The sequence below is a fragment of the Vipera berus genome, assembly GCF_964194415.1.
Source record: "Vipera berus genome assembly, chromosome: 2".
NCBI lineage: Eukaryota > Metazoa > Chordata > Lepidosauria > Squamata > Viperidae > Vipera > Vipera berus.
The window spans coordinates 90,663,240-90,689,606 of record NC_138203.1 but is presented as its reverse complement, the minus strand read 5'-3'; the positions used below and the strand labels follow the sequence as shown (position 1 = coordinate 90,689,606).

The 26,367-nt window shown below is 41.0% G+C and overlaps 1 protein-coding gene and 1 long non-coding RNA gene across 5 annotated transcripts in view; one reads left to right on the top strand and one right to left on the bottom strand.

Annotated features, from left to right (window-relative positions):
* LOC308662277 overlaps nucleotides 1–26,367 on the top strand; it is a 907,910-nt gene that overhangs the window by 12,448 nt on the left and 869,095 nt on the right. The window contains exons 1-3 of one of the 4 annotated variants that reach the window (XR_014025158.1): nucleotides 7,920–8,090; nucleotides 9,640–9,867; nucleotides 12,268–13,479. This is a non-coding gene — a long non-coding RNA (uncharacterized lncRNA). Of the gene's footprint in view, nucleotides 1–7,919; nucleotides 8,091–8,702; nucleotides 9,003–9,639; nucleotides 9,868–12,267; nucleotides 13,480–26,367 lie in introns of those variants that run through there. The other 3 variants (XR_014025159.1, XR_014025156.1, XR_014025157.1) reach the window with 3 other exon arrangements.
* Nucleotides 1–26,367, bottom strand: part of PLPPR1 (phospholipid phosphatase related 1) — a gene marked incomplete at both ends in the record, with an annotated part of 68,223 nt that overhangs the window by 1,157 nt on the left and 40,699 nt on the right. Inside the window, 4 exons of the mRNA XM_081317881.1 lie at nucleotides 707–838; nucleotides 1,703–1,879; nucleotides 15,480–15,730; nucleotides 20,118–20,250. Of these exons, the coding sequence (XP_081174007.1) occupies nucleotides 707–838; nucleotides 1,703–1,879; nucleotides 15,480–15,730; nucleotides 20,118–20,250 (693 nt within the window). The remainder of the gene's footprint in view (nucleotides 1–706; nucleotides 839–1,702; nucleotides 1,880–15,479; nucleotides 15,731–20,117; nucleotides 20,251–26,367) is intronic.

The window sequence follows — 26,367 nt, the reverse complement described above, 5'->3', positions numbered from 1 at the left end:
TGAGGTGCGATCCCGGAAGCGCCAAGCATTTTCTGAGAGTCCACAATTCCATGCAGCTATTTGGAAATTGGCGGCGGCTTCTGGGATCGCGTGGCGCAGCTCAGCAACAAAGCACGTTGCTTTGCTTAACGACCCATACAGTCCTTGCTTAACAATGACAACTGGGACTGCCAGAACTGCTGTCACTAAGCAGCACGGTCACGTGGTTTTTCAATTACGTCCATGTCACTTAATGCAAGAGTTTCCAGCTCCAATTACCATATTTAATGAGATTCCACCCTGTTAGCTGGAGATAACGGGAACTGGATTACAACACAGTTCCCCATCCTGCTTTAAAATTACTTGTATAGGACATAGTATCTGAAGTAGCTTGGAGGCTCAAATATAATTGCCAAGATACTTGGGAGGATATTTGTTATTGAGCAGATTGTCCCAGTTAAATGATTATCTTTAATCCAGAATTGATGAAATAGATGATGATAGAATATAAAAATACAGGAAGGAAGGATTGATCTAATTAAATAACGCTGCTCCTAAATGGTTGTCTTTTTTTTTAACGCTGTTATTTATCCTGCCAAAAAATGTTAAAAACACAGGAGAAAATTAACTACCATTTTTATTTGTAATATAAAGAACTAAACTATTGAAAAAGAGTTAATCAAAAAGAGAAATGGATAAAAGCTCAAAACAGAAGGTTAAATGGTACCTGGGCACTCAGTGTCTCCAAAGGACTTTCCACTCGTGGAAACGCCATCAAGGGCATGCCTCTTTGCTCATCCAGTTTTGATTTTGAAGGTGTCCCATGTGCTCCCTTGAAATTATGGACTACACAAATGCCCTTGGGATCGGAAAGGGAAAAGAAGATTCCTGAAGCAATCACATTTGCAGGCATTTTGTGGGGTGGGTTTAGTTTCTATCACTGAAATGACATTCTTTTAGAGCAGGGGTAGGCAACCTTGGCTCTTTTATGACTCGTGGACTTCAACTCCCAGAATTCCTGAGCCAGCAATGCTGAGGAGAAAGGGAGAGGTTTCCAAGCTGAGCCATGCTGGCTCAGGAATTCTGGGAGTTGAAGTCCACGAGTCATAAAACAGCCAAGGTTGCCTACCCCTGTTTTAGATGGACATAAGCTACCAGTTTTATCTTGTTCATCCTTTGCAACGCATTAAAAGCTCTCCTGTGTTCTAAAAACATTCCATGTGCGTTGCATAATTTTGGCTTATACTGAGCAACATCTAGCAAAGGTGTTTACTGACCCTCAGAATCAGTAACACTCTTTCTAAAATCATCCGCTAAAACTTTTCAAAGTGGGTTTATATCACAGCAACCCATGATCGTACCACATCGTTTCCTAGTCAGCACGTTAGATAACAGTGCACAAACGTGTGACTCAGATGAGAAAGAAGCAGCTCTTTCACGGGACAAATGTTGTGGTAAGAAGTAAACCAGAGATGTTGGGAAGCAAAGTTTGCCACAAGTACAGCGGAGGCCACGAACCAATGACTGGCCACTGTTGTTGTTTTTTTTTAAAAAAAAGTCTGATCAATTTCGGTTCGAGTAACAGGGAATAGGCTGTCTGTTCCCTCAAACTGATCTTGAAAATGACTTTTCTGTTTCCTTCAGCCTTGTATGAACAGATAGTTGGCCCAGGTTGGATACTGAATTTTCCATACGAAAATGACAGCAGAAGTTATTCACCTACCAGGAAGAGTGCTACTGCGCTTCCCAAGATGAAGCCTGCAATGACATCTGAACAGTGGTTTCGGTACTCAGAAACTCGGTTGAGCCCTGTAAGGAAGGCAGCACAAAGTGTCCCCAGACACAATACTGGCTTGGCAAGCCGACTGCTCTTTGTCTTGATTGTGCTAGTGATGTACATCTGAAAGATCAACAGGTCGACTTTAGTCACATAACCTATTCCTCTACAATCCAGCACCAATCACTTGTTATGGGAGGGGTCATCTGTATACAGGTACTCCTCGACTTAACAACAGTTCAATTATTGATCATTCGAACTTACAATGTGATTCGTGACCATTTTTCAAACTTATGACCATTGCAGTATCCCTGTGGTCACGTGGTCAAAATTTTAGACATCTAGCAGCTAACTCATATTTATGACGGTTGCAGTGTCCCAGGGTCATGTGGTCAACTTCTAAGACCTTCTGACAAGCAAAGTCGATGGGGAAGCCAGATTGACTTAATAGCCTTGTTACTAACTTGGAGTGGTTTACTTAGCAACTGTGGCAAGAAAGGTCGTAAAATGGGGAAAAATTCACTTAGCAACCGTCTCGCTTAGCGACAGAAATGTTGGGCTCAGTTGTGGTCATAAGTCGAGGATTACCTCTGCAAGGTTTGAATTGATGCTCCATTCAGTTTTATGGGAAACTAACCTTGGAAGCAATATTTGCTTATTCAATTTCTAGATGAATACTTCCATTAAATCTTGCAACAAGAGAGTCATTTAAAGACCACTGAAAACTGATTGTTGCTTCTTTCTCCAAATATTTCTGCTTTCAGAGACAGATGTTATGGGAGACACTGAATCAATATATTGTATGGAGCTTCATATAACAAAAATGGGCTTCATTCCAGCCATTCATTGCAAAAAACTCAAAATATGAATTGGTTTACTTGGAGAGAAAACTAAGTAGCAGAGTTCACACATTGCGATAAGCAAAGATATCTTTTATTTGTTCTTCTTGTGTCATAATGAAGAGCGGTGGTGCAATGGTTAGAATGCAGTATTTATTGCAGGCTAACTCTGCCCACAGCCTAGAGTTTGATCCTGACCAGCTCAAGATTGACTCAGCCTTCCAACCTTCCGAGGTTGGTAAATTAAGATTGTTGGGGGCAATATGCCGATTCTATAAACCCCTTAGAGAGGGCTGTAAAGCACTATGAAGCGGTATATAAATCTAAGGGCTATTGCTATTGCTATAATTACTAAATGTCAGAGGCTGCCTGATTGTAGAATGACGCTGGGTGGCATATACTTAAAATTAGAACAATTTAAAAGAAGAATCTATGTTTCAGGAGAAAGCATAGCCCAAATACCATAGCTTAGCTTTTAGCCTAGCATGTTGGGTAAACTCAGTCACTATGGTTTGAGATCTACAATTTAAAACAGATTGCACAATCTTTATGCGGTTGGAGAATGCATTAAAAAAAAACAGGTTATAAGGGCTGTATGCTTGTATAGGTAGCCCTCAATTTACAACAGCTCATTTAGCGACCGTTCAAAGTTACAACAGTACTGAAAAAATGTGTCTTATGGCTGTTTTTCAAAGTTATGAACTTTGCAGTATTCCCCAGGATCATGCGATCAAATTTCAGATGCTTGGCAACTGGTTCACACTTATGACCGTTGCTGTGTCCCAAGGTCATGTGATGTCTTTTTGCGACCTTCTGACAGGCAAAGTCAATGGGGAAGCCAGATTCACTTAACAACCAGGTTACTACTTTATCAACTGCAGTGACTCACTTAAGAACTATGGCAAGAAAGGTCGTAAAGTGGGGCAAAATTCACTTAACAAATGTCTCACTTAACAACAGAAATTTGGGGCTCAAGTGTGGTTGTAAGTTGAAGATTACCTGTATTGGTATGTTACTGCAAGATGCAAGCTTCAAATCTTGGCCCCTATTCAGATTTCTTAGAACTTCTTTTAAAAGATGAAATTAATATGGCTAAGCATGCCTCAAAAATGATTCAGAAGAAATTATTTGAATCTTGCACAGTAAAAACACAACATACCACTGCTATTCTTTAAAGCTTATGTGCGTTTTCCCCCAAACTTTTGTAAGAGTTTTAAAAAATATATTGATTCATGAAGAGTAGATTCATTAATGATAATATGACTCTTAAAGGAGCCACAACTTTTTTGCAGGCTCGTGTTATTGGAACAAAAAGTTCTACACTTGTACAAAGTCTGAGGAGCTTCATCTGCATCATGTTTGAAATATTTGCAGTCTCTAAAATAGTTACATTAGATCTAGCAAACTGAATAGTCTAAATAATCATAGGTACTGTTCCTGAGGTTGATATAGAAAATAATTTTAAATCCTGAAACCTGTCTTTTTATCTGATCAACATTCTAAAACAACTCATTCTTCCACATACTGTAATAGAAGAATATTCTTTGCTATTTTATCCCATTTCCGGTTTTTAAAAACTGCCATTATAATTTTTAGTGTAATTAATAAATGACAGAAAATGAAGAATGCATGCAGGTTTTTTTCGTGTTTTTTTTTTAAAAAAAACAACAACAGGCAAACTGCCATGAAAGACAATGAAAGTGTAATTATAGGATGCAAGATTTCTTTGTATTCTCAACTATTCCTTCAGCAAAACAGCAAAACCGTGATTTAAAAAAAAATCAGCTACTGAGGATAAAAGTTACCCTAATTTTTGAGACTATAATTACAAGGGTGACATGAGTAGGCAGATACCGTAGCACTAAAATAAAAGCGATGGGCTAAATCAGCAAATACAATAGAAACTTCTCCAGCAATTTATGCTTTCCAAAACACAGCCTGGCTCAGTGGTGGGATTCAAATATGTGAACAACCGGTTCTCTTTGTGGATGCTGCTTCCGGAAGTCCATTCTGGACCTGGGCTGAACTGGTGCGAGCCAGCTGAATCCCACCACTGGCCTGGCTTCATTAAGACCTCACTTCCCAAAATACCATCATCCCAATATCAGATGCTTTCCAAGTGTCAAATGAGGTTTAATGAGATGCAAACTAAGGCTAGGCCAAGTTAGATCAATCTCATGGGGATACAAATTGAGAAAAATAAAACTGAAAAAATTGGGGGAATATAATTAATTGGACTGCTATAATTGTAGTTTGTTGAACACAGTGGCCTGGTTCCCATAAAATGCTAAGCTCTAAACCATGATTTAGAAGTGCCAGTGGCTGAGCTCACAGAAATATAACTGAGACTTAGCGTAACGGCTAAAAATGACTGAGTTGCGCTAAATTCACCACACAGAATGGAATCACATTCCTATTCAAATAGCTTGAGAAATATGAGCAAAAAGGTGAATAAACTGTGCTAAATAAACATATCATTATTACATACAAACTCAGCATAGGAAAATCCGTTCTGCATTTTTACCATTATAGTTTTTATAATTATAAACATCCTAGAAGACAAACTGAAGATCCAAAAAGATCTTGACAGCCTTGAACACTGGGCAAAATGAAATTCAATGTAGATAAAAATAAGGTTTTACACTTAGGCAAGAAAAAAACAACAACAACCATATAGGTATAGACTAGGTCAGTGATGGCGGAACTTTTAGAGACCCAGTGCCCCAAACCCTCTCCCGCCCCCCTGCTCCACTCCGTGCCCCCGCCCTACAGCGTCATCTGCACGCAATGGGGCACGAGGGCGGAGTCTTCTCCCCGCTGCCCGGCTGCCATGTCCTTGGCTGTGCTTCTCCACTTGGCCCACACCCGGGGGCGACTCTCCTCCAGGGGACTGCTGGTATGGAGGGGGCCACGGGGGGAGGCGGGGCTGGGGCAACAGTGCACGTGCCCACAGAGAGGGCTCTGAGTGCCACCTCTGGGACATATGCCATAGGTTCGCCACCACTGGACTAGGTGAAATGCCAATAACTATGAGAGGGATCTTGAAGTCCTAGTGGACAATCACTTAAATATGAGCCAACAGTATTGTGGCAGCAGCCAAAATTGCCAGTGCAATCCGAGGCTGCATTGACAGAGGGATAGAATCAAGATCAAATGAAGTTAGTGCTGCTTTACAAAGCCTTAGTAAGGCCACACTTGGAATTCTGTATCCGGTTCTGGTCACTCCAATATAAAAAAAGATGTTGAGACTCTGGAAAGAGTGCAGAGAAGAGCAACAAGAATGATCAGGGGGGTGCAGACTAAAACATACGAAGAATGGTTACAGGAATTGGGTATGTCTAGTCTAGTGAAAAGAAGAACTACTAGGGGAAACATGATAGCAGTGTTCCAATATTTGAGAGGTTCCGACAAAGACGAGGGGAGTCAAACAATTTTCACAAACACCTTTTCTGTACCAGCCTGCTACCGGCCCTGCAGAAAAGGCAGGGACAACCCCTTTTACAAGAAGGCAAGAGGCTGGAATTACGCCTGCCAAATTTATAGCTACAAAAACAAACAAGACACAACCAAGAAACAGGAGCTTTAAGAAACAGGAACTATCCAAACGGTTGCCTTCAGCAAACCAGCCCTCCCACACATTCCCCTTATATAGAGTTCAGGGCGTGGCTTCTCTCTGCCTCCTTCCGAGGAGCCCCATTGCCTTGACTGCCTCCTGCGTCGGGCGTCCTTGAACAGGGCCAGCTGTGGGTCATCTTCATCCACGCTGTCAGGCTCACACAGCTGGGTCTCCGTGGTGACCAAGTGGGAGGGGCCTGGCTGAGGGCTCTCATCAGCAAGATCTTCAACCCCCTCAGCAAGGTCTTCAACACCCCACTCCTCCTCTGAGTCGTCCGACCCAACTGCCGAACCCACAGGCTGACCCTGAATCACAACAACACCAAAAGGTAAGAGGAGAAACAATGGATGGAAACTAACCAAGCAGAGAAGCAACCTAGAGCTAAGGAGAAATTTTCTAATGGGGAGATCAACCACTGGAATAGCTTGCCTTCAGAAATTGTGGGTGCTCCATCACTGAGGCTTTCGCAAAGAGGTTGGACAACCATTTATCTGAAATGGTAAGGGTCTGCTGCTGAAGCAAGGGGATGGACTAGAAGACCTCCAATGTCCCTTCCAACTATATTCTATGTTTACCACTGTGTAGAATTCAGAGCTTCAAAATAAAAAAAAAATACATGAAAACCATTGCTTTGCTTTGCTAACTACAGCCAATCCATGAACACCCAAGGTACGTATAAACTACGTATGTATTTTAAAATAAAATTCACACTGATTTCAGGAAAAGAACTAGTTTGTAATGCACACATTTAGCAGCTTAGAAATACACACTTTCACCATCTGTTAGGTAACAGATAATTCTGTGAGCAAAGTGATTTTATTGGGCGTGTACATTTCTCTGGAGGGGATAGTAACAGTAATTACTTCTCAAATGCCCCCCCCCCTTTTCGGTTAATTATACATTTCCACATTTCAAGGCTGAGTAAGCACAGCAGTCAGTCTCTCTGCTTCTCTCACACTCACAAACACTCACAACACACACACACACAACCACTGAATCACTAAATAGAATCAGGGATGGCAGGTAGTGCTTAGTAAAAGATAGTTCACAGCTTCGGTGAGCTATGTATCAATATTTTCTTTACCGTGAACAGTTTGAAATATTTAAAAACAATGGGCCTTTTCAAGTAATCTCTTTTCATCGCCTTCACAATGGGAGTGAAAAAAGTTAGAAAAAGGGATACTCGTATTTATATTAGTTTTTCTCACTCCTCTCCTCTCCCTTAATGTTCTTGCCTTTCCCCTGTGAAGCAAATGAAATGACTCAATGGGGGAGTCGGAATGCAAAACGAGATAAGAATGTTTTACTCTCCTACTCTGCTGGAGCAGTTTTATGTTCCTTACAGCCCCATGAAAATCTTCAGTTTGCACACACATGGTTGTTGCTCCAGCCATGCCAACTGCTCTTTCTGCATCGGGTAAATTATTTGTTTAATTTTCCTTGGGGAGATGATGATTTAAGTGCCAAGCTATCTGCAACAATCCAGATGACTTACTAGACGGCAGAAAAGAAATACAAAACCCCATTCAACTTTTTATATTATAGGCAGTCTCAACTTATAACCACCATTGGGGATCAGAATTTCTGTGGCTAAGCAAGGCGGTTTGTTAACTAAAGCCATGTCCAATTTTACTTTTTGACACAGTTGTTAAGCAAAGCGCTGCGGCTGCTAAATGAATCACACGTGGTCGTTAAGTCAATCAATCTGGTTTCCCCCACTGACTTCGTTTGTTGGAAGCCGGCTGGGAAGATCACAGATGGCAATCCCATGACCCAGATGTGCTGCAGCCATCATAAACACAAGCCAGTTGCCAAGTGCCCAAATTTGATCGTGTCACTGTGGGGGATGCTGCAACGGTTCTAAATTTGAGGACTGGGTGTAAGTCACTTTTTCCAATGCCACTCTGTAATACTGTGACAGTCGGTAAACGGATAGTTGTAAGTCAAGGACTACCTTGATTTACTGCCACCCAGCAGTTATTGAGATTTTTGCAAAATGGATCAAAAAGGATGAATGAAAAAGGAGATAAGGGGAAACAAAGGCTCCTTGGGAAGTCAATATATGAAGGTGAAGGGAGGGCAATGAGGTTTGTGAAACTCAGAAATGCTTGGCGAAGAAACGAATTAAACTCAAGAAACAGAGAAACGAATTCTGCACAACTGAGCAGCAAGATGAATTTAACTATTAGGAGGAACTGGTACCTCTTGGGAGGAACCAGCGAATACACAGGGCACAAAAGTGTGATTGAACAGGTTATAATCTATGGTTCAGTTTGTCAGGAAACTGTTGCTTGTGTTATTACTAACGATGCCCAGGGAAACGAAGCAGCACAGCTCAAAGAAATGTTAAACAGCCAAATCAATTTGCAGCACTACAAGACACAAGCTGAAGCAACAACCAACAGTTTGGACCTATTTGTTTCCCCCCAAGGATCACATTGGTATAGCATGGATTTATCGAAAGCTTTTTGCAATGACAGCCAGATGCAATATTCGAAGGCAAGCATGCCAATGAATCTTGTATGTTGCTTCAGCAAAGCAAAGAATATGGGAATCAAACAGAGGGAACATGATACCCTAATAGAGGGGGACTAATTTGATGCAAGAGGCATTGCTGTCATTTGGTGGGATGACATGCATGAGTGGAATACAGCCCTGGAAGATTACGGCTTATACAAAAGGAACAGGCTCAACATGAAGGAATGGAGTGTTGCACTCTATGTAAAGAAAGCAGATTCCCTGGGCAGAAATGCACAAATAGGAGCACAGAAATCCTGCTGAGAGCAATTGGGTAAGAATAAAAGAAGAGAGAAACAAAGAGAGAGATCATTGTGGGATTTGTGCAGACAGGCAGAAGATACAGATAAGGTCTTCTCAACAAAATTTTCAAAGGAACACATGACCGTAACAATGGGTGATTTTTCTCCATCCTTACATTTGGCACAAACTTAACTCTACATTTGTCAGAGGATAGATGAAAGAGTTATACTAAGTGTTGGGAAAGATCCCAGTTAAAATTTTAAGGAAAAGCCTTTTTATTAAGAATCAATCAAGGACATTTGATCCTGGATGGACCAGAGGCTATTGTTGTGGCTCATGGTAGATTAGAAACCATTGTGGATTTTTGGGTTAGGGTAAGCAGAGTTGTAGAAGTTCATAAACTGTGTGCCTGTTTTGAAAGGGGAGGAAATTATTATTTTTGAAATCTATTTATTATATATTTGTATATAATAATATACAAACATGTATATGCTTTTTTTTCTTTTTATGCACACATAATTTCTTCTTTTGTTTTGTCTAGTTGTCAGCGCTGTGGCATTGGATGTCATTGCTCTGACGACATCCATTTTTACTCTTGCTTTAAATGTGCCTTTTTAGTCTTTTAGAGCAGGGCTTTTCAAACTTTTCACTCATTGTACCATTTTTAGGATATGGCAACATCCGAGTACCACCAGTCGCCTAGCAAGAGGACCCCCCAAAAAAAAGAAAAGAAAAAAGTGATGAAATACAGGCAGTCCTTGACTTACAACAGTTCGCTTAGTGACTGTTCAAAGTTACAATGGCACTGAAAAAAGTGCCCCCCAAGCCACAGCCGAGCAAGACACCTGCCTGCCCGCCCGGCGGCACTCTTCCTCCTGTCCGAAGTTTTCATTGTTGTGAGCATTTCTGTTGAGGATTGGCCGCGGGGGTGGGGTGGGGGTGTGTTTGGTTTTTATTCCCCCCGTCTGCTAGGTGGTGGTTGCAGCAGGTTTTGGTCACTTCACGTGACCCTGGGACACTGTGACCGTCATAAATATGAATCAGTTGCCAAGCATCTGAATGTAAATCACAAGACCCTGGAGATGCTGCAACATTCCAGCTGATCAGCGCTTCTTCTGAGCTCAGCAGAAGCGCCAGAATCAGTGCCGAGCTCCAGCTGGAGCCTGGCAACGATCCTGGTGCTTTTGCTGAGCCCTGACAGCCCCGAAAAAGCGCTGATCCTGGCACTTCCGCTGAGCCCTGACAGCCCTGCATCTCCAGCCATCTCTCGCTCAGGCTTGTGCGGTGCTGCCACCGGTTCAGCTCATTCCCCTCCCCCGCTACCATTTTTCTAGGATGGTCATGTACCACCTGCCAGGTGCCAATGTACCACAGGTGGTACCCGTACCACTGGTTGAAAAGCCCTGTTTTAGAGTTCAGATGTAGAAGTGTGTGTGGGGGGGGAGTTTTGGGGTAAATGCCTAAAGGTTTAGCTAGCCATAGAAGTGGGGAACTCCGATAAGGTTTTGGCGGGCTGAGAGGCTGGAGAGGAAAGCCCGCGTTTTGTGCTAATTGGGGGATGTGATTTATGACAGCTCTCGCAGGGTGGGAATCACAATTTGTTACTTTGTATCTGGGAGGAGGGAATCTCATTCTTGGGTTCAACTATGTAAGTGCCGATACTTTGTTTCCTGATAAAATGTTCTTTAAGAAAAAAATCCTGGCCTTGAAGTTCTTTTAACTGGTTTCATCTATTGGAACCGTGACATTAGTTTTGTTTTGGTTTTGCATTTTCTATTTTATCCTTTTCTGGAGTGTATTTGAATGTTTTGAATAAAATAAAATAAAATAACAGTTAACAAAAATAATGAAGGGGTATATGCTATTCTAGACCTAATTCTTATTAACAGGGATGGATTATTTGAAGAAGTAAAAAAAGAGACTGAAACTTTGGGAGAGAATGACATCTCTCCTTCCATTAGTGATTTTAAGGGGAAGAGGAATAGAAAAGCTTTAGACAAGTGCAATGAAGTTCAGAAGAGAGGACTCTGGTGCGTTCAGGCAGAAAGTAGTTCAGATCAAGTGGCTTGGAATCTTGGAGAGCGAAGGGTCTCCGGAGACTGAGAAATCCTGCAAACGAGATATACGTAGGTAGTCTTTGATTTATGAGTTTAATGCAGCTTGCCTATTATGGTCGTAAGTCATGATGGTCTTAAGACAACGCTCCCCAACCTTTCCGGGTTGGCGGAAAAGAAGGAAGAAGAGGGGAGGGTTCTGTGTGAGGGGCAGGTGTGCATACATGCACACACGCAGCTCCATTTGCGCAAGCGTCATACATGTGTGCCTGCTGCTCATGACAATGAAGCTTCGTGTGCACACTTGCCCGCCACTCACACGGCCCAGTTCCAAATGGGCCACGGCCCAGGGGCTAGGGACCCCCTGTCTGTTCACTGTGAGGTGTTTTTGCTAAAAACCAAAAATAAATACTGAGTTTTGGAAAAAAAAAAGAAAGAAAAAAGTCATAAATCATGGTCACATCATTGCCGGATGCTGCAAGCAGTTATAACTATGGGCTGGTTGCTAAGTGCGTGAAATGCAATCACATGACCATGGGGGAGGGGTGCATCAGAACTTCAGAATCAGGTCTTGAGAACCTTTTAAGGAGTCTATCGTAACTTCGAACGGTTGCTAAGTGACCAGTTGTGAACCGAGGACTACTTGTGCTATAGGCACAAGTGTAAGCAAAAAAACAGGTTCAAAATATGTGGCTAATTTAAATGACTTCAAGTTTCCAGGGCTAGATAAATTGTACTCATCCTGAATATTGATGGAACTTGCAGATTGAAAATTCACTAAAGGGGAATATCTTTGAGAATTCCTGGAGATCTGGCGAATCCAGAAAATGGGGAAAAAATGCTGTCCCTTTTTTGAAAAAGAGAGAAATTACAGACCTTCAAGCTTAGGAATATTAAAAATGAGGACCCAGATTGTTGGGGGCAATAAGCTGACTTTGTAATAATGCCGCTTGGGGGCCCCCAAAAGCCCTAATAAGCAGGCATATACATAGAATGAAGGCTATTGCTAAGCACATTGATTTGTGCTTTAAATTGTAAGCCGCCCTGAGTCTTCGGAGAAGGGCGGGATATAAATGGGATTTAAAAAAAAAAGCAGCTTCATTGTAATTCATGCTCCAACTGCAAATGAGACTATGAACACTTGATTAACAACCAACAAGAGCCAGTATGTATTTGTCCAAAACAAAGGATGCAAAATTGCAATTTTCTCCCTTTTTTTGAAACAGTTACTTGTTTTAATAGATTGGGGAAGTGCCCTGGACAAGAATGTATCTTGACTTCAGCAAAGTATTTGATGGAATCCTTCATGTTCGCATCCCACCAGGCTCAAGGTTGACTCAGCCTTCCATCCTTCTGAGGTAGGTAAAATGAGGACCCAGATTGTTGGGGGCAATTAAGCTGACTTTGTAATAATGCTGCTTGGGGTGTGTGTGAAAGCCCTAATAAGCAGGCATATACATAGAATGAAGGCTACTGCTAAGCTTGTAAGCTGCCCTGAGTCTTCGGAGAAGGGCGGGATATAAATGGAATTAAAATAAAAAATAAATAAAATAAATAAATATTCAGTAATGAACTCCTAATTGGTAAATCACTGCCCTCAGAAAGTATTCTAAGTACTAAATAACCTAGGACAGGGGTAGGCAACCTTGGCTCTTTTATGACTCTTGGACTTCAATTCCCAGAATTCCTGAGCCAGCCATGCTGAGGGAAAAGGGAGAGGTTTCCATACTGAGCCATGCTGGCTCAGGAATTCTGGGAGTTGAAGTCCACGAGTCATAAAACAGCCAAGATTGCCTACCCCTGACCTAGATCAAATGGTTGAGACAAAAATTGGTAAATTTTCAGGTGACACTTAACTAGAAGGAGTAGCTAACAATTTATTATTTTTTAATATATTATTGAAGGGTTTAAAAACAAGAGTAAAAATTAATACAAACTAAATAGAGAAAGAAGGAAAAAAAAGAGAAAGGAAGAAATGAAAGAAAGCTAAAGTACAGTAAGGAAAAAAGGTAAAAGAAAAATAGAAAATACAGAAAAAAAGATAGAAGGAAATGGCTTCTGATCTTTATAGCAGTTCTAAGTACAACTGCAGATTTACTTCTTTCTCTAAAGTTACATTGTGACTCTTCTTTCTATAATTTATCCAATCTGATAATCAAAACTGTAAGTCATAAGCTTATTTTTTTTCTGTTTTCTTTCGAAAGTCCATAAGGGGCTTCCTATTAGCAATGAGGGGAGGCTAAAACTTCAGAAGTTAAAGAAAGGATTACAAAACGTGGGCCTCTAGGCAGGTGTGAACCTAGGGCAAAATAAATAGGATGGATTTGAACAAGAGAAAAAAAATATAAAATCCTTATCTGTGGTTGTAAAATAAAATAAAAAGAGAAGACCTGGTTTGGCAGTAATACAGGTAGAAGTGATCTGGGTTCTCTACCAGAGCACAAGCTGAAAATGAACAAGTGAACAGTGTTATGCAACTACTAACAAGGTAAATACTGTTTTAAAATGCATTAACAGAAGCAAGGAGTACAAACCCCAAGAAAGTACTATTCTGTCTTGGGTCTAATTCAGGGATGTCAAACTCAATTTCATTGAGGGCCGCATCAGCATTGTGGTTGCCCTCAGGGGGCCGGGTGGGTGTGGCCTGGGTGGGCGTGGCCTACTGGGTGGGCGTGGCTAGAGTGGCTATGGCCTACTGGGTGGGCATGGCCAGCTCTACATCGTTCGCATGAAGGGTGCCGATGGGGGCCCGGGCAGGAGTGGGACAGATCTGAGGGTCTCTGGCAGAAGGAGGGTCTCTGGGCCAGGGCCAAGGCAGTGGGGGCCGTTCTCTCACTGTTTCCAGGATGGCTTTGCGGGCCACATGAAACCACTTTGTGGGCCGGATCTTGCCCCCGGGCCTTGTGTTTGACATGTCTGGTCTAATTCTTTCTTGGTATAATGCATACAGTTCTGGGCTCCACAGTCTAAACAGGAGTGTAAGATCAGAGGAGGGCTGGCTACTAAGATACCCGGGTAGGGGAGTGGAAACCAATTCCTATGAAAAAAATGATTCAAGGAATGTCTATGGAGATTCTCAGTCATCCAGGTCATGGTTTTTCCCAAAGATGCTTTTTCAAAAAAGTGACTGGACTTTTGTTTCTCCTTGGAGTAAGAAAGGAATGGAAGGAAAAACAAAATCCAGTTGCCTTTTGAAAAAGCACCTTTGTGACTCAAGGAATATGCTTAGCTTGCAGAACAGAAGACCGGGGTGGAAACAATGACAGCAGCCTTCAGATTTTTAAAGGGTTAATATGTACAGAAAGGAGTGAAGGTATTCTGTGATGCCTCAGAGGGCAGGACCACAACTACTGGGTTACTACTGGGATTTAGTTTAGATATTGAGAGACTTTTGATTTAACAGCTGTCAACCAATGGAATAGATTATATGTTATGAGGCAATCTATTCCACTGGTTGACACTCTTAAATACAATTGGTATTGCCAATTTCATAGGAGATTTTCAAACAGAATCTGCATGCCCATCTGTCCAATGTGCTTTAAGAAATCCTACATTAAGCAAGGGGTTGGACTAGATGTCCTATAAAGATTTTTTTTCTAAGTGATTTTAGGGAACATTAGAAACTATGCCTCCCGCAGAAGCCAGGCCCACCCCAGCTCTGGCAAGGGGAAAAAAGTCGCAATACGTCACGACACGTCACATGACGTGGCGAGTTTGACACCCCTGCTCTAGAAGTAAACATGATCACACTGAGGAGATGACAATGGTTACAGGTAGTCCTTGACTTACAACCACAACTGAGCCCAAAATTTTGGTTGCTAAGTGAGACATTTCTTAAGTGAGTTTTGCCTCATTGTACGACCTTTTTGTTCACAGTTTTTAAGCGAATCACTGCAGTTGTTAAGTTAGTAACACGGTTGTGAAGCATCCCCGCTAACTTTGCTTGTCAGAAGGTCACAAAAGAGGATCTCATGACCCCAGGACATTGCAACCGTCATCAATATGAGCCAGCTACCAAGCATCTGAATTTTGAGCCTATGACCCCATCCCTCATGGGCAAGGGTAGGCAACCTCGGCTCTTTTATGACTCATGGACTTCAACTCCCAGAATTCCTGAGTCAGCATGACTCAGGAATTCTGGGAGTTGAAGTCCATGAGTCATAAAAGAGCCGAGGTTGCCTACCCCTGCCCATGGGGATACCGCAAGTGTGAAAAATGGTCATTAGTCATTTTTTTGGGTGCCACTGTAACTTTGAACCATTACTAAACAAACCGCTGTATGTCGAGACTACCTGTATTCGATTGTGATACGGTACAGCCCAACCAGCCTGCCATGGCAGATCTCTTGTGATTCTGCATTTAAACCTTAAGTTTAGGGAAATGAGAGGACGTTAAAAGCAGTCAGAAATGATAAATGAAGGACAGGTAATAGCAGGATCTCTTGATGTACTTACTGTAGCATATAAGGCTGAATATATGCTTAAAGCAGCATGTTTGGATGGAAAAGATCTCCTCGCTTTCTCAATCACGTCTTGGTCACCAGTGCAGATATTCCCATTGTTAACAAACTGGTGGTGAGCTCGGCAGTCACTCCCAGTGTAGTTGGGTTTACAGACAGTCAAGAAATAGGGTGCCAGGTTTCCAGTCACTACCTGGCCAGCATTTACAAATATGTTGGTAGCAAAAAGACCAAAGGCAAATACTCCTGGGAGAATCAAAAGGTAAAAGAACAAGAAAAGTGGAATTATTATTAAGAACTGAAAACAACATAGGCATGGAAGGAAAATAACAGCTTCTTTCCCCCACCAGAAAAAAAAGGGGGAGGGGAGCGAGAAGGAAAATTTGCAACACAACTAGGAAGAAAAAAAACCTGAAGGTCAGATCCAAACTACGTATGATGAAGATCTGCAATCAAATCTCTTCAGATTTCAAAATAAGGATAAATGTAATTAAACCAAGTGCGGAGGCTGCAAATTTAGAAAAAAAACCACTATATAGACATGGAGACATTTGGATGTACTTGAGCCCTTCAAAGTTGCCTAGTGTTTATTTTATGCTAGTATTGGACACGTTCAAGGTATGGCTTTTGTTTAAGTTAAGTGCACCAAGTGCCTAGCACATATAAAAAAATGAGAACCCAGCTTTCCTTAATGTTCTGAAACATAATATGGCAATGTATGTAGAGGAAAATGAAGAGAGAAATGAAGTGAGTCTTCTTCAAGTAATCAATTCAAAATTGTACTAACGAGGGCAGGGAAATGGTTAGGATCTAATGAAAATACAGCACATTAGAATAACTGAATATGCGATGATTAAATGAAGCACGGATAAGCGTTTTGGGATGGAAAGTTTACACAATCTCCATTTCTCTATTGAAAAACCGGAAAACGCTTTCGTTATTTTCTCAGTGAAAACTTTTTGTCATTATTAGTAACAATCCCAGTTTAACAGGTACACTTTGCCACATTCAGAGATTGCAAAAATATCCCATCTAGCCAAGGAATACGATAGATAGATAGATAGATAGATAGATAGATAGATAGATAGATAGATAGATAGATAGATAGATAGATAGATAGATAGATAGATAGATGATAGATAGATAGATAGATAGATAGATAGATAGATAGATAGATAGATAAGACAGATAGATAGACAGACAGACAGACAGACAGACAGACAGACAGACAGACATAGAAGTTAAGTCAAGGTCAGGTCAGGTCTCAAATTCCCATTTCATTCTACCATCTACAACCTATTTCTTGATAGCTTTTCATTCATGTTCCCTGCTTAGTTTCCAAGCCCCGATAAGCTGGTCATGTGCTGCCACATGCTGTATCCATAGTTACATTTTCATCTGTGGTCCTCCAAGGGCTGACTATGGCCACCCTTGCTTAATTTTCCATATCAGCTAAGTGCTGCCATCCTATGGGGCTTGTTCAGCATAAATGTACAGGTACAGAGAGTCCTTAGTTCAAATTATTTGTTTAGTGATAGTTCGAGGTTACAGTGATGAAGGAGTAACTTTGCAACCAATGCTCACATTTACAACCTTCACAGAATCTCTCTGTTGTCAATAGGTGAGCCCTCTCGCTCCCTGGAGGTGGGAGCTGAGTCTGCAACTATTCCCCCCTCCCCACTCCAACAAATTGGCAGGCAGTTCCTCCGGTAAACCAAGCAGAAGGAAGAATTGACTTCTGACAGCTTTTCACAAGCAAAGTCAATGGGGAAGCCAGCAGGAACTCAGAAATTGCTCCCACTCCCACTGCTACATCCAATCAGCTGGTGGCAAGAGCTGCAGGTGAGCAGTGATTCGCTGCCTTGTAACCAAGGCTGAAATCTGAAATCTCTTTTAACAGCAGTGGGTGGCAAGGAAAGAATAAATGATGACTTGGGTGCCTGCTGGTGAGATAGGGCTGGATGGGGGGATGCTGGCAGTCAACGGGTGTGCCTTCTTCCCTGGAGGGAGGGGCTCTTGGGGACATACAGGATGGGGAAGAAGAGCGCAGTTTTCCTCATGGTCTGTGGCTCCCTTTGTTTCTCTCTCCCCCAGCAAAATAAGGCAGTTCCTCAGGTCAGCCAAAGAGAACAAGCAGTAATTTTTGATAATTCCTGTCAGCTTCGCTTCCTAGAAGCAATGTCACAGGAGAAGCCAGCAGCTCTCATTCTCACTGTTTTTTTTTTGCCAGTCCGTGGTCATTCTGGTTCTCTGTTTATATGAGGAAATATCTCTGAAAAGATTATCCAACGGGGCTGTGAGTAATTTACTTCCTAACTATAGGTCACACTAGCTGCTGCTAATAAGAACTGGCATTCAACAATATCTGCAGGCCTAAAGGTCTTCCAGCCCGGTGCCGATTCATTTATTACTCTAATAGTACAGGAATGTGTCCATGGTGTTAAGCTGCATTCCTGGAGATTACCTTGACATGGTCACATAATTTTATTTGGCAACAAAATGGAAGTTGTTTCTTTTGATTTCTTCTCATAGCCCTTACGGTTCCCCACCCAACTTCTAAGCAGGTGCAACTACGCCTAACAATTCATCATCACCTAGCTGAGTTTCTTCAAGCTTTGTTTCGTATTCTTATATTGATAATGATGGAGACACCTCATATGAGAAATAACCAATCTTCTTTAATCGCATCAGATGCTTTATTTTTAATTCTCCGTTATCAGGAGGTTCTGCCTATCACTATGATCCACGTAAAGTGTTTTCTATCTAAGGAGCTACATATTTCAGAAGCTTATATATATATATATATACAGATGAAAGCCATCTAAACCAGGGGTCCCCAACCCCCGGTCCGTGGACCGGCACTGGTCATCAGCATGCCGGAAAGCAGGCTGCACAAACAAGGAATGCTCCCTACTCGGGATGTAGGCAGTATTCAAAACCACAGTCCCTCTGGTGCATGGAACAACCCTTCTCCATGGCACCGGTTCCTGAAATTAAGGCAAATAGAAAGAGAAAATACTTGGGATGTACACTAATTGAAGCTGCTGAAAAGCAGATCGGCCAAAATAAATATTTAGCCATACATACACAGCAGAAGTGCTTTTAGCAGAAATCCTGCAGGTGGGATGGCCTGATTAGTTTGGACTTCAGCAACACAGTGAAAAAACTCCCTAGATTTTCTAATGGCCTCTTTACCACTTATCAATGCAATAGAAATTGCTTAAAATGCACATTTCTTTACCACTTATCAATGCAATAGAAATTGCTTAAAATGCACATTTCTCTACCACTTATCAATGCACTAGAAATTGCTTAAAATGCACATTTTTAAAACATTAAAAATATCAGGTTTTAAAAAAAAATTCTTGCAAGTGATGTCTTCATTTTGATTACTTTATTCAGGAAAGAAGCAAGCTGCAGAAAATCTTAAGTTCTATGTTCATTTAAAATGGATACACACAAGGAAGCTAATTCTTCAACTCGGTTTCTTCCTGCAAGATGGGAATAACAACTACAAGGCTGCTAATATGATTTAGATAATGCATGTGAAACACAGAGTGGGTGAAATGTGCTAAGCCCTATTCCTTGGACACAATTTAGTTTGGAAAAGAAAGTACATAAATTATTTTGTTTTGCTCATAAGAACTGAGAATAATCATAATGGAGTGACAGGAGTCAAGAGTCCTATTGAAATAGTAAAAGAACTTGATTGCTGCCTACATCCAAATTTCTCCCAATTCTTTCACAGAATTAGGACTTCAGCTGAATCAGAATATATTTTCACTGGAAGAACAAGGAAGCTATGTTACCAGCTCTTATACAGGTAGTCCTTGGCTTATAACAGTTCATTTAGTGACTGTTCAAAGTTACATCACTGTTTTTTACACTTACAACTGTTGTAGCATCCCCATAGTCAAGTGATCAAAATTCATACACTTAACAACTGACTCTTATTTATGATGTTGCAGTGTCCCAGGGTCACCTTTTGCAACCTTCTGACAGGAAAAGTTGTGAAATGGGGCAAAACAAATTTCTCATTTAGCAACATATAAGTCAAGGAATACCTGTATTTCATCTCTTCATACAACTTCCGGAAGAAAACCACTATTTTATTTTTGTAATCTAAAGGCTGCCTCTAGCTGGAAATTCTACTTCATAAGGCACTGAAAATCTTGACCGCTATAGGAAACTAATGGAAAATAAAAGCGATGGTTGCCAGCCAAAAGTCATCAGAATGGCAGGTTAGTACTTGGCCTCCCATAATGAATTTTATTTTTTATTTCTGAAAGGAAAAAAGAAGAAGAAAATAGTTTTGCCCTTCTTTTGTCACAGGCGTCTCCTGTCTTGAAATAATCTGTCTCTGGATATCAATCAAACTGTACAAGGCCTTCTATATCACTAAGCTTTATGAAAGGTGATTTGTTAGGTGTGAAATATTGTGCCAGAAAAATGCCAAAAAAGGTCCTGTCTAAAAATTGGAGCTAGCAAATTCTTTCTCACACACATCTTCCCCCACCCCACACACACACACTTCCTGCGTTCCTGGGGATCCTTACATGGGAGGTTTGTGCATAGAAACATATGAAATTGCTTTTCTGTTTTTTTTTCCTGCCAATGTGTTCATTATGCTTACCTATAAATCGAATGATTCTCCGAAGTAGTGGATTCAGGTAACAGCATTCTCCTGTCAAAATGGTTTTCTCTTGGATAGTTAAGCTTTCTCTAGTGGACTTGATGAAATACATAGATATCTCTCCAATAAAAATCTGTAAAAGGGAAGGGGAAGCGGGAATGCTGAGAATCACAAAGACAAATGTATTGGTCACTGCTGAACTCCTCTCGATAACTGGAAACCACTCTCTGGAAAGGGATGTTAATCCGTCCCGCCCCATTCCTTAACTTAACTTGGCTATGACAGCAGAGAACAGAGCACTAATAGGGGACAATTTAGTGGGAGTAGTAGAGAGGTCAGATAAATTGAATTTTCACCAATTCTGGATGACCACCTCTGGTGGAGAGATTAATTAACCACTTACTACATTTCACTGGCTTACATCTGAAGTAACAGACCTGAGTCCTTAATTTTCCAAAGTTTATCTTCTATATATTACTAAAACTCTGAATCTTGTAACTTTTAATTGGGTGGAATAGCGCACGATAGGCAAAACGTTTTGAATCAAGTTACCTCAAATGCGCTAACATACGGAATACATCCAAAAGCCAGGACCCATGACTCCCTTGGAACTGAAATTTGGCAAAACCTATAAAACACTTTATGACATAAAACATTATCATAAAGCATTTTATGACATGATACAAAATGTCATGAAACATTTCCTGAGCTGGTGTTTGACACAGTTCAACGTGGGCTACTTTCAAGGCTGATCCATCTCTGAATATATCCTGACTTTTCCAGTGAAGGCAATACAATAGAAGCTGTGCCACTGTTAAAAGCACTGAGGAATCTGATAAGGAAATATTTCTGAAATGATGACCCAATGAGGACACAGGTTATTTAGTTAAATGTCAAAAAACTTAAATTTTAAAATAAGTTAAAAAAAATTGCAACCAAAACAAATGAGACTTTTTCAATCCTCACTTGCTAAAGTAAGGGGAGGTATATGCCTGATGATTTTCCATTCATATGAACTAAATTTATTTTATATTTTACTAATCACCCTCGGTTGGGAGTAACACAATTTTATTCTTTAAAAGATGTATTTATTTTTTGTTATTAGTACAATCAGTATAGGAACAGAACCCAATTACAAATTAATAGAGGAAAATGTTATACTTCTTTATTTTTAAAAAAGTAATTAATCCACCATTTCCTTTTTTTTTAAAATTTGTGTGCTGCCAGAAGAACTACAGAATAGAAAACGGAATATGGAACAGCTATAGTAAAAACAAAAAATGGCAATAAATAAGCCTTGTAGAATATAAAGGCTATCAAATTCATTATGCAATAAACATACATTGTGGACAAAAAAAATAATCCTCGTGGTGCTCTTTTTGGAAGAGTGTATTTCTGTTTTCATTGCTACTTCTCCCTCTTGGCTACATTTCTACCAGCAGAGTTTTTTGTATCTTCGCCTCCTTATTTTCCTAGTTGTTTTTTTAAAAGCTCTGCTTCCTCCTCTCTTATTATTTCCCATTCTCTTCAACATCTTTACTATTATTCATCTGAGTGCTTATCAGTGGAATAATGGGGCAGGCACACAAGACTCTTTATAAAGATATCTGATTTTCTTTTTCCAACGGGAAAGAAATTAACTACAAGTAGAGTACCTTTAAGGCAGACACAGAAATAAAATTCTCCCATTTGTGCTACCTGCAACTGGAGGCTTGACAAAGACAGAACCCAACCAACTTTTATGTGATTTCTAGACATACAGTGATGCTGCTGGGTAGTTTGTTGCTAAAGTTTCCAAACAATAGAATAGAATACTTTATTTGGCCAGGTATGATTAGACACACAAGGAATTTGTCTTGGGTGCAGAAGCTTTCAGTGTTGATGCAAAGCAACAGAGTAATGACAGTCATAAAAATGATACTGATAATTTATTTATTTTTTTATTTTAATTCCATTTATATCCCGCCCTTCTCCGAAGAGTCACGGCGGCTTACAAGCTTAGCAGTAGCCTTCATTCTATGTATATGCCTGCTTATTAGGGCTTTCACACACACCCCAAGCGGCATTATTACAAAGTCAGCTTATTGCCCCCAACAATCTGGGTCCTCATTTTACCTACCTCGGAAGGATGGAAGGCTGAGTCAACCTTGAGCCTGGTGGGATGCGAACCTGCACTAATTGCAGACAGCTGGTGTTACTTAAGGAGGCATAATGATAATGATAATGTAATGAGATGTACCACAGGAAGTCTCAAAGAAACCCACTTCCAAATAAACATCTATAGCTGTGGTGGCAAACCTATGGCACACGTGCCACAGGTGGCACACAGAGCCCTCTCTGTGGGCATGTGCACCGTCGCCCCAGTCCTAGGCCTTCAGCTGCATTTTATAAAACCTTTTCGCTTTAGGCCTCCAACGCCATGTGCAAAAAAAAAGGTTCAATCAATCAATTTCAACTTCTCGCGGGGAAAAAAATCTCGCAAAGTTGGAATTGATGGACTGAACTTTTTAGTACCACCCAGTCTGCCGTTACCACCGCAGCCACGCCCACTCAATTGGCCACGCCCACCCAACTGGCCACACACCCCCAACGAGCCACACCCACCCGGCACCTGATGATACATAAGTGGGTTTTGGGTTGCAGTTTGGGCACTCGGTCTCTAAAAGGTTCGCCAGCACTGATCTATAGGAATGGTTACATTTAGCTAGATTCCGTCTTTAATGGATTGTCTACTTTGTCTTCTGTGCTGTCTCTTCTCTTCTAGTAATCGCTCCTCCTTCCAATCAGGTGCACCATCAATTCCTAACTGCTGCTTTCTCAGATTCTATTGGCTACTATTTATTTAGGTTATATCTTGCCTTTCATTCATGAGAATGACAGCTCTCTCTCTTCAACAATTTTTGCCCACAACAAATCTGCTAGGCTGAAAAAGAACTAGCAAAGTCACCCAGTGAGTTTCCATGCTTAAGGGCAGATTGGTCCCACTTTCTAGTCCGACATTTGAACCACGACACCAAATTTAGCTTTCCTAATTATATACAAAATTTTAGCTGGCAAGCAGGACATATCCCTCACGTAATGCTTTCTTCCCCCCTTGAATCTCTGCCAGTTCAATAAAGTTTGGGCACTTATTTTCAAGAAACACAACTGCTGCTGGTATTGCTAGAGATATAACAATCTACCAGTTTGATTGAAGCAGTGACATTAAGAATTTTTTTTGTTGATAAGTAAGTTTATCCAGGAGACTAGTGCAGTGTAGATTAGATTAGATTTAGATTAGATTTATTAAATTTATATGCCGCCCTTCTTCCCAAGGACTCAGGGCGGCTCACAGTAAAAATTAAAAAAACATAAAGTACAAAATTTTAAAAAGAATTAAACAATGAGTATAATAAATAAATGACAATTTAGCCCAATAAAAGCCAAATTTAAAACCATAGTCAGTCCAGGCCCGCTTGTTGGAACATCCATGTCTTCAGGTCACGGCGGAAAGACTGAAGGTCAGGGGCTGTCCGCAGCTCCGGAGGCAGTTCATTCCAGAGGGTTGGAGTGCCCACAGAGAAGGCTCTCTCTCTGGGGGGTCACCATCCGGCATTGCCTAGCTGACGGAACCCTGAGGAGGCCGACTCTGTGGGAGCAAACCAGGCGATGGGAGGTTGACAATGGCAGCAGGTGGTCTCACAAGTACCTCGGGCCTAAGCCATGTAGGGCTTTAAAGGTAATTACCAGCACCTTGAATCACACCCGGAGGGCAACTGGAAGCCAATGCAGCTCGCGCAGGAGTAGTGTAACATGGGAGTATCGAGATCCTCCTATACGCACCCGTGCAGCCGCATTTTGCACCAACTGAAGCCTCCGGGTGCACTTCAAGGGCAGCCCCATGTAGAGAGCATTACAGTAATCCAGGTGAGAGGTGACAAGGGTGTGGGTGACCGTGCATAGGGCATCTCGGTCCAAAAAGGGGTGCAACTGCGCACCAGGTGAACCTGTGCAAATAGTGTAGCCACTATTAGTGTTGTATTGCATCAGGGAGACCCAGATTCTAGTCCATCCCCAGCAACAGAAAAACATTGGATAACTTTGGGCCAGTCATTAAGCATTGGCCTGTCTCCCAGTCAGAAAAGTAATAGGTGTACACAAGCTACTTTGCGCTTGCCATATATATTAATAAGTTCATGATGTCCACTTGTCCTGGAGTGCAGAGCAGAAGAGAAGCACAATCTGGCTTTCACCTTCAGCCACGTGACCATCAATTGCTAATATATCATTAACGTGGCTTCCACCACTGGATATAAAGTTAGCAGGTAAACCAGCAGTTCCCAGCTTTTTCTACACCCCTCACCCCTAGAACGCTTCTGTTATATTCTCGCGCCCCTTACAAAAGTTTGAAGTAACAGCAGCAAATTACGCATATATACTACAATTTTGAAAAGTCAAGTTTTCGCACCCCCTGGAATATCGTCTCGCACCCCTGGGTGGGAACCCGAGGTAAAGGATGCGCAGGTTTCTACTCAATCAAAGAACTTCAAATAAACCTTCCAGGTGAAGAAGATTTTCCATACCACATGGAAAATTCCACCATAGTTACACTTTGGTTGCATAAAATATAGGGTGTCGCAGAAGGGTTCAGCTGATTAATTCCATGCACTGCATTTATGCACGAGAGTGATAAGAAAATTGGACCTCCCATTGTTATTTCCTAACCGCAGACTAGTTATATCTCCTGGGGCTGTGTGTTTAGTATCAGTGTTGAAGGATCCTGCATACTGTATGTCTCAATACATTTACATGGGACGGGGAATGTTAATTAGCTAAGGTTCTACTGCGTATGGAAGAATCTCAGAGAGATACAACGATCAACATTTAATCTTTTTCTATAGCTGACAGGGGCTGCCTGGCAATGAACTGGAATAGAGGGCATATGGCTGGACATCCTTATTGAACATACCTTGAGTAAACACTCCTCAAATATCTTTTCAGATTATTTCCTTTAAAAAAGACCCCCTCTTTCTAGAAACCTGTACACTTGTATCTGCAAATGCACCTTTAAAAATTCACAATACCTTGTCCCTTCTAGCTTTCAATACTCTTTTGCAATGCCTTCAACAGATGATCTCCTACCTTTGAACATTTTAACAAGTGTGATCTGAATATCTGACCTGCACGTTAGTTCAGCATTTTTAAAATTTTATTTTGAATCGTTTCTTTAAAAACAGATGTCATTAAAAAAAAACCTTTCTGGAAATATGGGTGGAAGAAAGTATGTTTGTAGCACTCTTGCTATCGGCCAATCGTATTGCTCACAGCTGTGTACATCCTGAAAGGATGCTGGATTAAGACTTGTGAATTTGAATAAGAAGCTAAGATGAGCCTACCCTATATGGACACGTTCATCTAGTTAATGTGCTTAATATATGCTGCTCATTATCCTGCTGTTGAATCTCTTTTGGCAGTGAACTTAAGGAAAGAAATTGCAAACACGTATAACATATATTCTGGTGGGAAGGAAAAACAAACCGGGTTGCACAAAAGGAAACTAGACAAACATGTGTGAGAAGCTTATTTGAAGCAGCGTTTTAAATTAAACCAGCGGCTGAATCAATTTGCTTTGTAGCACAAAGCAGCTAATGTCTGCCATGAAAAGAAAAGCAACCAGGCCACTTTTGGCATTTATTTATTTCCTAATCAATAGTTTTCTTGGACTTATGGCAGCCTTTAATTATTTTCCACGGGAATTATATTGGAAAGAGTTGGGAAACCGACATTGGATTCGCAAAAGGCAATATTTTTTTATTCGTTCATAAGCACTACTCAGCTTAAATGCTTTTGGAAGCAGTCAGTTTTGCCTTCAGCATATGAAACTTCGCACACCGTGCAAGATTCTCATTTTGCTTTTACTAAAAGCATAGTTTATTTATTTACTAAACTCCCTGAGAACTCATGGTGATAAACTCCAGCACCAATCCTTTACAGCAAAGTGTTGTGGTTGATCTAAATGTGTGAAGCCGTTTACCCAGCAAGAAACATTTAGCTATTGCACTTCAACTGAGAAATATGTAACATGGTGTTTTGTCTTCCTGTGAAGTCACATACAGATAATTAATTAGTGGGATAATTAATACCCAAAGGGATTACGGTAATGTGCCAATGTCTGACATAAGCTTATCAGATTTTTTTTTAAAAACAAACAAACCCAAAGATGCCTTGAAGTTGTGATGGACTCCTCATGACAATACTGACATTTATGGAG